We start from the raw sequence: 12520 nt of genomic DNA, 5'->3' as shown, positions 1-12520 counted from the left end.
CCCGGAAGTGACGATGGCCTCCCATCCTTGCTTGCGTCCCGTCGAGCCTTGCGGCGGCGGCGGGAAGATGGCGGCGGCGGGAGCCCTGGAACGGAGCTTCGTGGAACTCAGCGGTGCTGAGCGCGAGAGGCCGAGACACTTTCGGGAATTCACAGTGTGCGGCATTGGTACGGAAGCAGCTAAGGAGGACGCGATCCGGTCCTTCCCCTCGGGCATCTCCTATGGGTCCCTACATGTCTGACCCCTCGTTCATACTCCTAAGTCCACATGCCTATAGCCCCGGGATCAGAGCTTGCGTAGTGTCCTACTTCGCCCTCCTTTCTTCCCCTTCTCTTTGTATGGATTGTCAGTCGTCACCCTCTGCTTTCTCAGTGCCTTCAGTCCCTGTCATCCCTAGAGAGCTAGGTGTGCGGGCTGACCAATCTTCTTTTGCAGGGACTGCAAATGCCTTGGCTGGAGCCGTGAAATACAGTGAGAGCGCGGGAGGCTTCTGTTATCTGGAAAGTGGCAAGTTGTTCGCCGTCACCAGAAACAGGTTCATTCATTGGTAAGTGCTGTGTTCGCCAACCCCCCTGGCAGGTTGGGCTGTTGGACTTCTGACTTCTCATGGCTGTTCCCAGAATGTCATTCTCCGAGGCGGTAATAGACAGGAAAAGAGGACTGTTTTCACATCTGAATCAGGGGAAAATTAGGGAGACGCAGAGTACTAGGAGAGCTGCCCTTCCAGGCAGCACTAAAAGCAGAGGAAATGAAGCTTATGGGATAAAGCCCCAAAGTCCAGTCTTAAACTTGAACTCATTGTGTTTTTATAGTGTTCTACAGCTTCCTTAATTCTTCAAATACATTTGAGCTCTTTCACGTCAGGCATCTGAGCACGTCTAGTATCTAAGTTTGCTAGAGATGGAGTGGTGAACAAAAGCAACACCATTTCCATCACGCAAGATGTTGTAGCTGTTTGAAGACGGGTGTGGACCTGCTTTTGATGGTGCAGTTTTATGAAGGAAAATACACTAAAGTAAGGGACTGCGACATAGGTGTATAAATACAAATTTTTCATACTTGCCTCATAGGAAAAGTATAGGGGCTGTGAGAGGCTAATGAGAGGACCAAATGTTATTAGTGAGACAGAGAAGGCCTTCAAGGATATCACATTTAACCCGAGATCTGTAGGATGAAAAGTTGGCCGGGCAGGGAGGGGATTGGGGGACAGAGCCGTCCAGCACACGGCATCACCATATGCAAAATCCACGAGGTAGAAGGAACTGGGCAGGTTTGAGGAACTAACTGGATGGAGATCTGTGTGGCTTAAGTACAGTGGGCGAAATGGAAAGTGGTGTGAAGATGCTGAGACGGGGGAAGTAAGCAGGACTCAGATCATGGAGGACCCTCAGATCCTTTCTAAGCGTTTTGGATTTTTTCCCCCCGAGCACATTGAGTAATCACTGAAGGATCTTAAAGAGTTACTCTTTACTAACATAACCAAAATTGCATTAAGAAAAAAAAAAACAGTTTAGGGGTTCCTGGGTGGCTCGGTTGGTTAAGCGTCTGACTCTTGATTTCAGCTCAGGTCTTGACCCCTTTTCTTTTCTTTAAAAAGAAAAAAAATCGTTTTACTCTATGGCAGGTGGATTTCAGTTAGATAGGTATAATACAAAAAAACTGCTTGCTTTAATGATGGCCCACGTGAGAGATGCTGGTGGCTCACTTACGGGAGTAGCTAGGAAAGGAGAAATAGATGGATTTAAGATGCATTTAGAAGGCAGTTTCACTAGGACTTGGTGACAGAGTGAATATGGGGTAGAAGATGGGAAGGGAAATGGAGGGAACAAAGTCAGTTCCCTGGTTTCTGGTGTGACTAACAAGATATTGGGTGGGCAAGTTGCCTTTTACTAATACAAAGAAGATGGAGAGATGTGAATAATTCTTTCCGATACATTTGAAGTTATCTGTGTAGGAGCCCTTCAGAAATGTCATGTAGGCCTTGAAATGTATAGGTCTGAGGCTCAGAAGAGAGACCTATGTTTGACGTACAAATCTCATTTAAGAAACACTTTTTAGTACCTAATATTTTCCAGTCAGTGTTCAGGGACTGAGAATATAGCAGGGAACAAAACAAAGTCCCTGCTCTTGTGGAGGGAAAGAGGCAATAAACAACAATAACCCCCCAAAACAAATAAATTCAGTTTGTCCAGTGATGAGTGGAATAGAGAACAGGGAGGCAAGGTGAGAGGAAAGGGAAATGCCTGCAGGACATGCCTGCAGTTACCTTTCATAGAAGGTAGTCAGGGAAGACCCAGTGAGAAGTTGGCATTTGAGCGGAAGAAGTAGGTATCGGGGGGATGAGATTTTTCAGGTAGAGCCTTCCAAGAAAAAGGAACCAAAAATGCAAGGAACCTCAGACAGGAGCTTGTTCATTGTGCTCAAAGAATGGCAAGGGGCAGGAGTCTGCAGCTGAGTGATCAAAGGGTAGAATAGGAAAGTAGCCACGGGTCAAATCAGGGCTTTGTTGGTAACTTTAAGGCTTCGACTTTTGCTCTGAGTTAGATGAGAAGAAGCCATTGAAGGGTTTTAAGTGGAGGAATGACCTGATCTAGGTTGTGTTTTTAGAGGATCGCTGTGGCTGCTGTATTGAGGACAGGGTATAGTGGGGAAAGGTTGGGAGCAAGGAGACTGATTAGGAGGTTGGTGCCACGGTCCAGACGAGATGCTGGCAGCTTAGAACAGGGTGGTATTGGCAGAGGCAGTGAGAAATATTCTGTTTGTGGATATGTCTTGAAGGTGAGTTTGTTAGAATTACTATTGGTTCAGATATAGGGTATACAGAAAGAGAAGCATCAAGGGTGACCTCCAGAGTTTTGTCTTGAGCAACTGGAAGTTACAGAGATGCCATTAATTGAGTTGGAGAAGAGTGAAGGTGAAGTAGGTGTTTTGGTCTCTTTGTTTTTCAGGTTTGCTAGTCTAGGTGTTCTGTAACAGGTTTCATTTGAAACCCCTGTTAGATATCCAGGTGGAAGTGTTGAGGCAGTAGCCAGTTCAGTGGAGAGTTTGGACTAAAGATATAGATTTGGGAATTGCTGGCATTAGATGGCATTTAAAGCTATTACACTGAATGAGATCACTTAGAGATTGCCAGAAGTATTGGCATTTGGGGCCAGAAAAACCTTTGTTGTGGGGAGCTGCCCTGCACATTTTAGGGTATTGAGTAGCATCCCTGGTCTCTACCCACTACAGGCCAAGAGCACCCCCTCCCCAGTGTGACAAGCAAAAAGTTCTCCAGGTACTATTAAATGTTATTAAGGAGTGGGGTAGATCGTTCCCCTGTTGAGAACTTGTGTAGTGGAGGAAAGTTAAGGTCTGAGGACTAAACCCTGGAGCACTCCAATATTTAGTAAGATAAGGAGACCAGGAAGGAATAGGAGGGAAATAAGAGTTGAACAAAAAGAGAGTGTTATCTCAGAAGCTAAGGGAAATATTTCAAGGAGAAGAATAGTGAAAACCTGTTAAGTACTGCATATAAGTCAGAGAAATGAAAATAGACGTCTGCGTGGTGGAGGTTTGTCAGAAACTGCTCCCACTGTGGTACAAACATCCGAAGTGGCTGGGCTCTGGAGAGAAGATGACAGGAATTGTGAGTACAGAATAGCTCTCTTAAGGAGCACCGCTGTGAGAGAAGCAGAGAACTCCAATTCTCGAAGGAGGGCAAAGCAAGTGTATGGAGGAAGTATAATAGTGTATGTATACACAGTCAAGAGCAATCACTAGAGGGGAACTGCAGAAAGTGAGATATTAGAAAAAAATATAGATACGGGAAAGGAAGTGTGGGAGAGTAACAGTGAGCCAGGAGCTAGTCTTCAAGGAATGAAAGAGACCTGCAGATAACTGCGGTGGGCAGGGGTCGTAGGTGGTGTCTGGCTGCACATGCCTCAGAGCTGAGTAGTTCGGGCAGGGAGGGAGGAACAGTGGCGCTGGAGTGGCAGTGGGGAGCAAGCAGGACAGCTGTGCCCCACTTTGAGGCCCCAGCACAAAGAGTGTGGCAGAGAGAGCTTACCACTGTTAGAGAGGACTCTGGGGGGTGTCCTCAGGGCAAGATCCAGGACCCAACTTTAACCATAAAGCAGGAAGGTGAAGCAGGTTTTCAGAGACGAGGTTGAGAGTCCAAAAAATTGTGCTGATGACGTGCCGTGAGTTACCAGAAGCAAAGCAGCCCTAGGAAATTAGAGTTCCCATGGCGCGTACAGCTTCGGGGGTGGAAAAGATGCGCTTTGAGAGAATGGGTACAGTAAGCAGATAAGACACCCGAAAATCAAGGTTGGAGGAAATAAAATGCAAGCGTCAGGTCCAGGAGAAGGAGAGGGAATGCCTGGAGACACAGGGAAAAAGCAGGAGAGGGTAGTATCATCGAAGTCAAGAAAGAAACTCTCAGAAGGACAGCATTGTCAAGTATGGGGAATGCTACTAAGAGGTCAAGTAAGAACAGGACTGAGGAATCCACTGGAATTGGTGTGGTGACCTTGGTAAGAAGAGGGCAGGTTGAAGAGTATGAGGGAGATGAGGAGATAGAGAAGACATGGCCATGGAGGGGAAAGGAGAGATGGTGATAGCCGGATAGTGGCAGGAATGGGGTGATGGAAAGGGAGAGGCCAGGGAAGAGCGCATTTGAATGTTGAGGGAAGGCTTTGGCAGAAGGAGAGATGGACACAGAAGGGATATACTTGAGAACATCAGAGGTTGCCCTCAAATTGCTGAAAGGAGACTCGCTCTTCAGGGGAGGATGCAGGCAGACTGGTAAATGAGCCGATGAGAAGGTAGGGCCCTCCCAGCACGGTGTTTTCTATGATCCAGTGCTACCGTATGGCAGAGTTGCGCCTGAAGAGGTCTTCCCTGCATCCAAGAGGAAGTCACTGAAAGGGAAAGAGTCACATTTGTTAGGGTCACCGTAGTATGATGCTGTAGTACTGATAGTAGAGGCATTCCACTGTAAGTAATGGGGGTGCATGGTGTGAATTTTCTTTATAGTGGGGTTCAGTTACTTTGAGTATCATCATCCTAAATAAATAAGCCATCAAGTTTGGAAATGCCTCCATTTTAACGGAGAATCATATAGTAAGATTGGAATTTTATATGGTGCTGTGGTTGGCAAATGAATGTATCGTGATGGTTTAGATTCTAAAAGTTGATCTGAATTTGTTTACCCAAAACTTTGAAATTGGGAAAGTTCATCTGGAAGCCACTTCCATATATTTCAAAACAACAGTCAGTTAGGAAAGCATAAACTGTTTAAACAAATGTCTCTTTTTTAATAGGAAGACCTCTGGAGATACATTGGAGCTGGTGGAAGAGTCACTGGACGTAAATCTGTTGAATAATGCAGTTCGCCTCAAATTCCAAAATTGCAGCCTCTTACCTGGAGGGGTTCACGTCTCTGAGACTCAGAATCATGTGATAATCTTGATCTTGACCAATCAGACAGTGCACAGATTACTTTTACCACACCCTTCCCGGATGTACAGGAGCGTAAGTTGGTTAAGAGTAATATCCTTTATTTCCCAAGTTACTCTGGTTGTCACACATCTAATGCTGGAGCAATATCCTTTAGAAATTGAAGGAAAATTGGATTTCTTGGTAGCTCTTACCAAGCATACTTTTGATAGTTACAATTTAAAATGATCAGACACATTTTTAAGTTGAAATAATCTTGATGAAAAAGAACAGCTTTGTTTCCAGGCTCAATTGTTTCTTTTAAAGCTTTTGTAGCCATTGAAAGGAACTGAGCAAAATTCAGCTTATTTTGATTTAACAGATTTTTCTTTTTAATTACTCCACAGGAGTTGGTAATTGAAAGTCAGATGCAGTCAATATTTACTGACGTTGGAAAAGTTGATTTCAGGGATCCTTGCAACTCTCAATTAATTCCAGCAGTACCTGGACTCTCCCCTAATTCTACCTCCTCGGCAGCTTGGCTTGGCAGTGACGGGGAGGCTCTGTTTGCTCTTCCGTCTGCTTCTGGGGGAATCTTTGTTCTTAAACTACCATCTTATGACATACCTGGTAAGAGTGGGAGCTGAACTTGGATTTAACTTTAAGCAAGGAATGTTGGCAGTAAAACAGACCTTAGAAGACCATACCCATCATACAAGGCAGGAATTGTTTCCCTACTCCCCCTGAAATTGATCATTCAGTGTTGCTTGCCAAAGGAGTCTCTAGTGCTTTTACTGTTTTGTTTTGTTTTGTTTTCTGAGAAGGTAAGATTTTATACAGCGGATGAGGAATTGTAAAGCTTTTTGGAATGTGGGAAGACATAACTGTAAGACAGCCTCGTCTAAGGCCTGTAGTAGAGACGAGTTGACTAGTTATCTACCTTCAGGTTGAGGTACTATAACTAAAATAAGTTAATTGACACAAGGAAGTTCGGCTGCTGATAACCTGCTCCAAGTCACCACTGTCTCCTGCCTGGATTATTGCATTATCTTCCTAAATATCCCTCAGATCTGTTCTTACCCCTCTACAGAAACTTCTGAGATACACTTAAATCTAAGTAGAGTCATGTCACCCCATTGCTCAAAGCCCTCAAGTGAGGGTTTGTTCTTCATATCATTCTGAATAAACCCAGAGTCCTTACGTTGGCTTTCAGGGACCTCTTTTTTCCCCTTCGCCTTCTCTACACCAGCCTCATGCTTCTCGCAATTGCAATTCCTTGAACATACCGGGCACACTCTTACATCAGGGTTTTTGCCTGAGATAGTCTTTCTCCAGCTGCCAGCTTGGCTCATTCCCTTAACTCCTCAAGGTCTTCACTCAGTGTTCCCTCAGTGTGTGAGGCCTTCCCTGACCACCCTTTTCCAAATTGCACATACACACGCAGCATTCACTGTATGCTTTCTGTTTTCACTTATTACCATTCTGCTTAGTTTGTGAGCTGTCTCGGCTTCTGCCCTTCTCCCAGTGGAAAGTAAGTTTTATGAGGACAGGTGTTTTTTTTTTAACGTTTTGTTTACTGCCACATTTCAGCACCTAGAACTGTGCCTGACACGTGAAAGGAACCCAATGATTCTTTTGGGAAGAATGACTGTTCTGAGCAGCAATCAGGTTACTATTTGTAACTGTTTGGCAAAAATTTTCCCTAGCAATATGTTAGTGCTATTTTTATTAATGCAATAATGATTCAAGATATTTTAAGTGTGATGTATGTGGAAAGGTACATCCTAAAACTCTCTTATTCAGTATGGAAATGGAGAAGCCTGTCCACCTGTTGTAAGGAACTTGTTCATGATTGGATGGATCCTTGTTTTTGAGTTTCTCTGAGTCTGATCAAGAGGTGCCTTGGATGTCACTGGTCTGTTTTCAATCTCGTAGGGATGGTGTCAGTTGTGGAACTAAAACAGAGTTCAGTAATGCAGAGACTGCTTATAGGCTGGATGCCAACAGCTATCAGGTAAGTGGTGTCTGGTGGGCAAACCAAAGGGCCCAAGAATTTCATTTTTGCACTGGTCAGGAACTATTAGTGATTCTAGTCTTACTCTAAGGCAGATAAGCATTATACCGGAAAGGAGAAGAGTCTGCAAAATATCACAGTCCATCTGAGGAGAGCCACACCTCAGACATCTTGATAGCAGAAACTGATTTTTTCTATATATTCTCATGATATTCAATTCAGTGCTCTGCCCTGACTCACTAATTTTGTGTAAAATTAGAAGTAGAAAGTTTCTGATGATTAAAACTCTATTCCTTTCTTATGTAGAGCCCTTTAAAGTATATCATAGTGATTGGTTATAGACCAAGTAGAAAATATAGTTATCTGATACCAGCATGTAAACTCTTGGTTCCTTGTGTTGACTAAGAGTGTACATTTATAGGGGCACCTGGCTGGCTTAATCGGTAGATCATGCAATTCTTGATCTTGGGGTTGCGAGTTCATGCCCCATGTTGGATGTAGGAAATACTTAAAATCTTAAACAAAATGGTACATTTATAACTTTATTTTATCTGTTTAATTACAAGTTCTAATAATCTTGGGGTGCCTGGGTGGCTCAGTCGGTTAAGCATCCGACTTCGGCTCAGGTCATGATCTCGCGGTTTGTGTGTTCGAGCTCTGCGTCGGGCTCTGTGCTGGCAGCTCAAAGCCTACAGCCTGCTTTGGATTCTGTGTCTCTCCATCTCTCGGCCCCTCCTCTGCTCATGCTCATAATAAATAAATGTTAAAAAAAAAAGTTTTTAAAAACAAGTTTTAATAACCTGATAGTTAGAACACTACGAGCCTAAAATTGGGCTTTATGTTTTTAGAGGTGACCAGGGGCCTTCAGATCGTCCCCTCGCTCTTGCTGTTCACTGTGTCGAGCACGATGCCTTCATCTTTGCTCTGTGCCAGGATCATAAACTACGAATGTGGTCTTATAAGGTAAATGCTACATTTATAGTTACTGTAAGTTAAAATAGCCTTGCGAATTGTAAGAGAATTGAAGTCAATCTTGCTGTTTCTGTCAAAGATTATTAAGATCACTGAAGTTTGGAAATTGCAGGCCGTTTCTACATTCAGACAGTTTCATTTAGCTTTTTCATACATTTCTCCCCTTTTTATATATTTTTAAATTATGAATCCTACAGAATTAAGATAGTACAGAGAATAATCTTCACTTAAGAGGAATGAATGTGTTTTGTCAATGCAAGTTGATAAAACAGTTTTCAGGATTCATAAGCAAAACAGTTAGATGATCTTATTTATCAGACTTAAGAGACATTTTCATCTCAGACTTTAAAAAAAATCTTTAGTGTCCCTCAGCAGATAAAAGAGGAGTGCTAGGTGTGATGAGTGCACATCCTTTCAAAGGGGAAGAAATTTGTTTTTCCTGACTTGGATATTCTTTGATACTACTTGTTGACTTATCTTGAGCAGGACCAAATGTGCCTGATGGTGGCCGACATGCTGGAGTATGTTCCTGTGAGTAAAGACTTTCAGCTCAGTATTGGAACTGGACATAAGTTACGGCTTGCTTATTCCCCTTCCATGGGACTCTACCTAGGGCTGTTCATGCATTCACCAAAACGCGGACAGGTATGAAACAAATAAGACCTGTATCAAGCTACACTGTATGTACTGATGTGGGCAAGTAGCGGGAGATACATTTGAGTCTATTTAAGCTCTTCCCACCAACCTAGGTGTTTCATGTGTTGTTTCTGTGGAGATGATGGGTTTTGTGCTAATGTGTGAATCAAAAAAATCGTGAAGAAGTCGTGGTGAAAGGGAGTAGAGAGTTCAAAGGAACGTGAAAGGTAAAGTTAACCAAAGCTAAATAAGAAAGAGCCAGTTTGGACATCTGGGTGGAAAAATGGAGTTATGAAAGGGATGCAGGTGTTACTAAGTGGTTGGAGGGAAGTTAATTTTTAGAAATAATTTTGCTCGTCTTCCAAACACTAGCTGTTGTATGTAGATGAGGTATTTCGGATGTCATATAATGGTAATCCTGTAATAAACAACCATTCGTTGGATATTCTGTGTTTGCCATGATGCCGGGCCCCTTATGTACATTAATAGCAAATACTTGGACAGTGCTTACTCTGGGCTCACACGCTTTATGCATGTTATCCATTTAATCCGGATAACATTTCACTGAGGTAGGGTCTGTCCTCACTGTGCTGGAGGTGCCCATCCGGGTGCCTCTTCACCCTTGTTGGGCTCTGATGCCCAACTACAGGTTGCCCCTCCATATGGATGCCTTGTTCATGCCTTTTGAGCTGATACTCTGCCACCCCTATTGAGTGGTCACCTTCCTTCCCTGCTTGGGCTTTAATCACCAATACGGACTGCTACTCTATGTGAACACCCTCCTTGTTCTGCTTGAGTTTCCACCCTATACCAGGCCTTCCATATGTGTGGAAGCCTTCACACTCTGCTCATGCACCTACATTCTAAGCCAAATGTGGATACTCTTTTTACCTCCTTGGGCTCTTGATTCATCCATCCTATGACCCTGACCTCGGTCTCAGTTTCCTCCAGTAGTCCACAGAACTCAGGGAAACAGTAACTTACATTTGCCAGTTTACTATATGACAAAGGATACAGATGAACAACTAGATGAAGAGGTATGTTGGGTGAGGTCCAGAAGGATCCTGAGTTCAAAGGCCTCTGCCCTGTGGTGTAGGAGTTTGCCACCCTCCTGGCACATGGATGTGTTCACCAATCTGGAAGCTCTCCTTATACCATACTTTAGGGATTTTTATTTTAGGGATTTTTATGGAGGCATCATGATGTAGGCATAATCCATTATTACTAGATTTCCAGCCTCTCTCCCCACCCCAGAGAATGGGGGTTGGGGCTGAAAGTTCAAGCTTCTAATCATGGCTTGGTCTTTCTGGTGACCAGCCCTAATCCTTGAAGCTATCTAGGAGTCATCTCATTAGAACAAAAGGTGTTTCTGGGGCATCTGGCTGGCTCAGTAAGTAGAGCATGAGTAAGTAGAGACTCTTGATCTCAGGGTGAGTTTGATCCCCATGCTGGTTGTGGAGCCTACTTGAAAAAATAAAAGGCGGGGCGCCTGGGTGGCTCAGTCGGTTAAGCGTCCAACTTCGGCTCAGGTCATGATCTCACAGTTCATGGGTTCGAGCCCCGCGTCGGGCTCTGTGCTGACAGCTCAGAGCCTGGAGCCTGTTTCAGATTCTGTGTCTCCTTCTCTCTGTGACCCTCCCCCGTTCATGCTCTGTCTCTCTCTGTCTCAAAAATAAATAAACGTTCAAAAAAAAAATTAAAGAAAAAAGAAAAGGCATTTATCACCCAGGAAATTCCAAGGGATTCTAGAGCTTTGTATAAGATGCTCCTATCATCTTCATCATTCAGGAAATTACAAGGGTTTTAGCTTAGTGCCAGCACCCAGTGGCAGAGACCAAAATATGTTTATTATTATTATTTGATAGATTCTGATAGAGATTATGTTGGTTCTGTAGATGATGCTGGAAAATATTGCCATCTTTGCAATATTAAGTCTTTTGGTTCATAAACATGGAATGTTTTCCCATATATTTACATCTTTAATTTCTTTTTACAATGTTTTATAGTTTTCAGAGTAGAAGTTTTGCAGTTCTTTTGACCAGTTTACTCCTGGGTATTTATTCGTTTTAATGCTAGTGGAAATGAAATTATTGAAATGAAATTATTTTCTTAATTTTATTTTAAGATTACTCAGTGAACGTTTATAGAAATACAGTTGATTTTTATATCATTGGTCTTGTATCATGCAACCCTGCTGAATTATTTTATTAGTCCTAATAGGGTTATAGTGGAGTCCTTAGAACTTCCTGTATACAAGATAACCTCATCTGCAAATAAAGATAGTTTTATTACTTCCTTTCCAATTCAATCAACTGAATGCCTTTTTTTTTTTTTTTTTTTTAATTGCCCTGGATAGATCTTCCAGTACAATATTGAATAGAAGTGGGAAGAGCTGACATCTTTGTCTTGTTCCTGGTCTAAGGGAGAAAGCTTTCAGTGTTTCACCACTGAGTATGACATTAGCTGTGAATTTTTCATAAATGCCTTTTATCATGTTGAGGAAGTTCCTTTCTATTCCTAGTACTGAGTGTTTTCTCATGCAAGGGTGTTCAGTTTGGTGCCATTGCCTTGATTCATTATAAGGCACCAGTAATTTTACCCTCTTATTTAGGCTTGTGCATCATCAATGCAAAAATATCAACACAGATATTGCAGATAATGTATTCTTATGAAAAGAGTTTTGGCCTCACTGATCCCCTGAAATAGTCTATGGTCTACATTTTGAGAAGCACTCCTCTAAAAGACTCAAAATTGAGTGTAGGAGTGGTGTGAAATTGAGTAGAGCTGTTATCTCCTTTCTTTTGAACATTATGGTTCTATTAATGAAGCCTAAAATCAGATAAACCTTTTTGGCAGTTAGACCTACTCATGTTATGGTGAACTTGTAGACTTTTTTTTCCCCCTACACAAATCCTGCTCTTCAGCCTGTATTTTCCTCTAATAGGCACAGTTGAAATTTATTTTTCCTTTGTCTCTAATATTTATATCCATTCCTATTCATTTATTTCTGGTGTTTCCTTTGGTTCTTTGGATTCTAATTCTTTAGTAAGTGTATTACTTCGGTTATTTCCAGGATCTTGTTCTCATTGATCATACAAGCTGCCGTCTGTATTCCATCTAAGACCTTAATACAACTCTCAAACAGAAGTCCTGTAGACTATGGTGTGTGGTCCACAGACTGGTCCTGGGCCACAAATTCTTGTTTACCAGTTTGCAGTAAGATAGCTACAGAACATGAGAGTGAACTTTCAGATACTTTTATAGTGGTTTGACATTGCTACAGACATCCACATTCAAGATTCCTGTATGTTATAAATAAAGTATCAATCTGCAACAGGTTGGAAATTAAATAAAACAAAAAACTAGTCCTTTACCACAGGTAATTTGAGAAGCACTATATGCTTGGCCAGCATTTTTCCAACAAGAAATACCTTGTTTTGCTGTCTACTATACACATATTGTGGTGTATGTGTATACAAA

General features: G+C 42.5%; 1 protein-coding gene across 2 annotated transcripts in view; it reads left to right on the top strand.

Annotated features, from left to right (window-relative positions):
- Positions 1-58: 58 nt before the first annotated feature.
- NUP160 (nucleoporin 160) overlaps positions 59-12520 on the top strand; it is a 51733-nt gene continuing 39271 nt past the window's right edge. For both annotated transcript variants that reach the window (XM_015537557.2, XM_042957619.1), the window contains exons 1-7: positions 59-167; positions 436-547; positions 5304-5514; positions 5826-6048; positions 7354-7432; positions 8281-8395; positions 8891-9049. In XM_015537557.2, the coding sequence (XP_015393043.2) occupies positions 68-167; positions 436-547; positions 5304-5514; positions 5826-6048; positions 7354-7432; positions 8281-8395; positions 8891-9049 (999 nt within the window). In that variant the 5' untranslated portion in view covers positions 59-67. The remainder of the gene's footprint in view (positions 168-435; positions 548-5303; positions 5515-5825; positions 6049-7353; positions 7433-8280; positions 8396-8890; positions 9050-12520) is intronic.

Source organism: Panthera tigris, chromosome D1 (genome assembly GCF_018350195.1).
Source record: "Panthera tigris isolate Pti1 chromosome D1, P.tigris_Pti1_mat1.1, whole genome shotgun sequence".
NCBI lineage: Eukaryota > Metazoa > Chordata > Mammalia > Carnivora > Felidae > Panthera > Panthera tigris.
The sequence above is the reverse complement of the archived record's forward strand: the minus strand, read 5'-3'. Positions and strand labels throughout refer to the sequence as shown.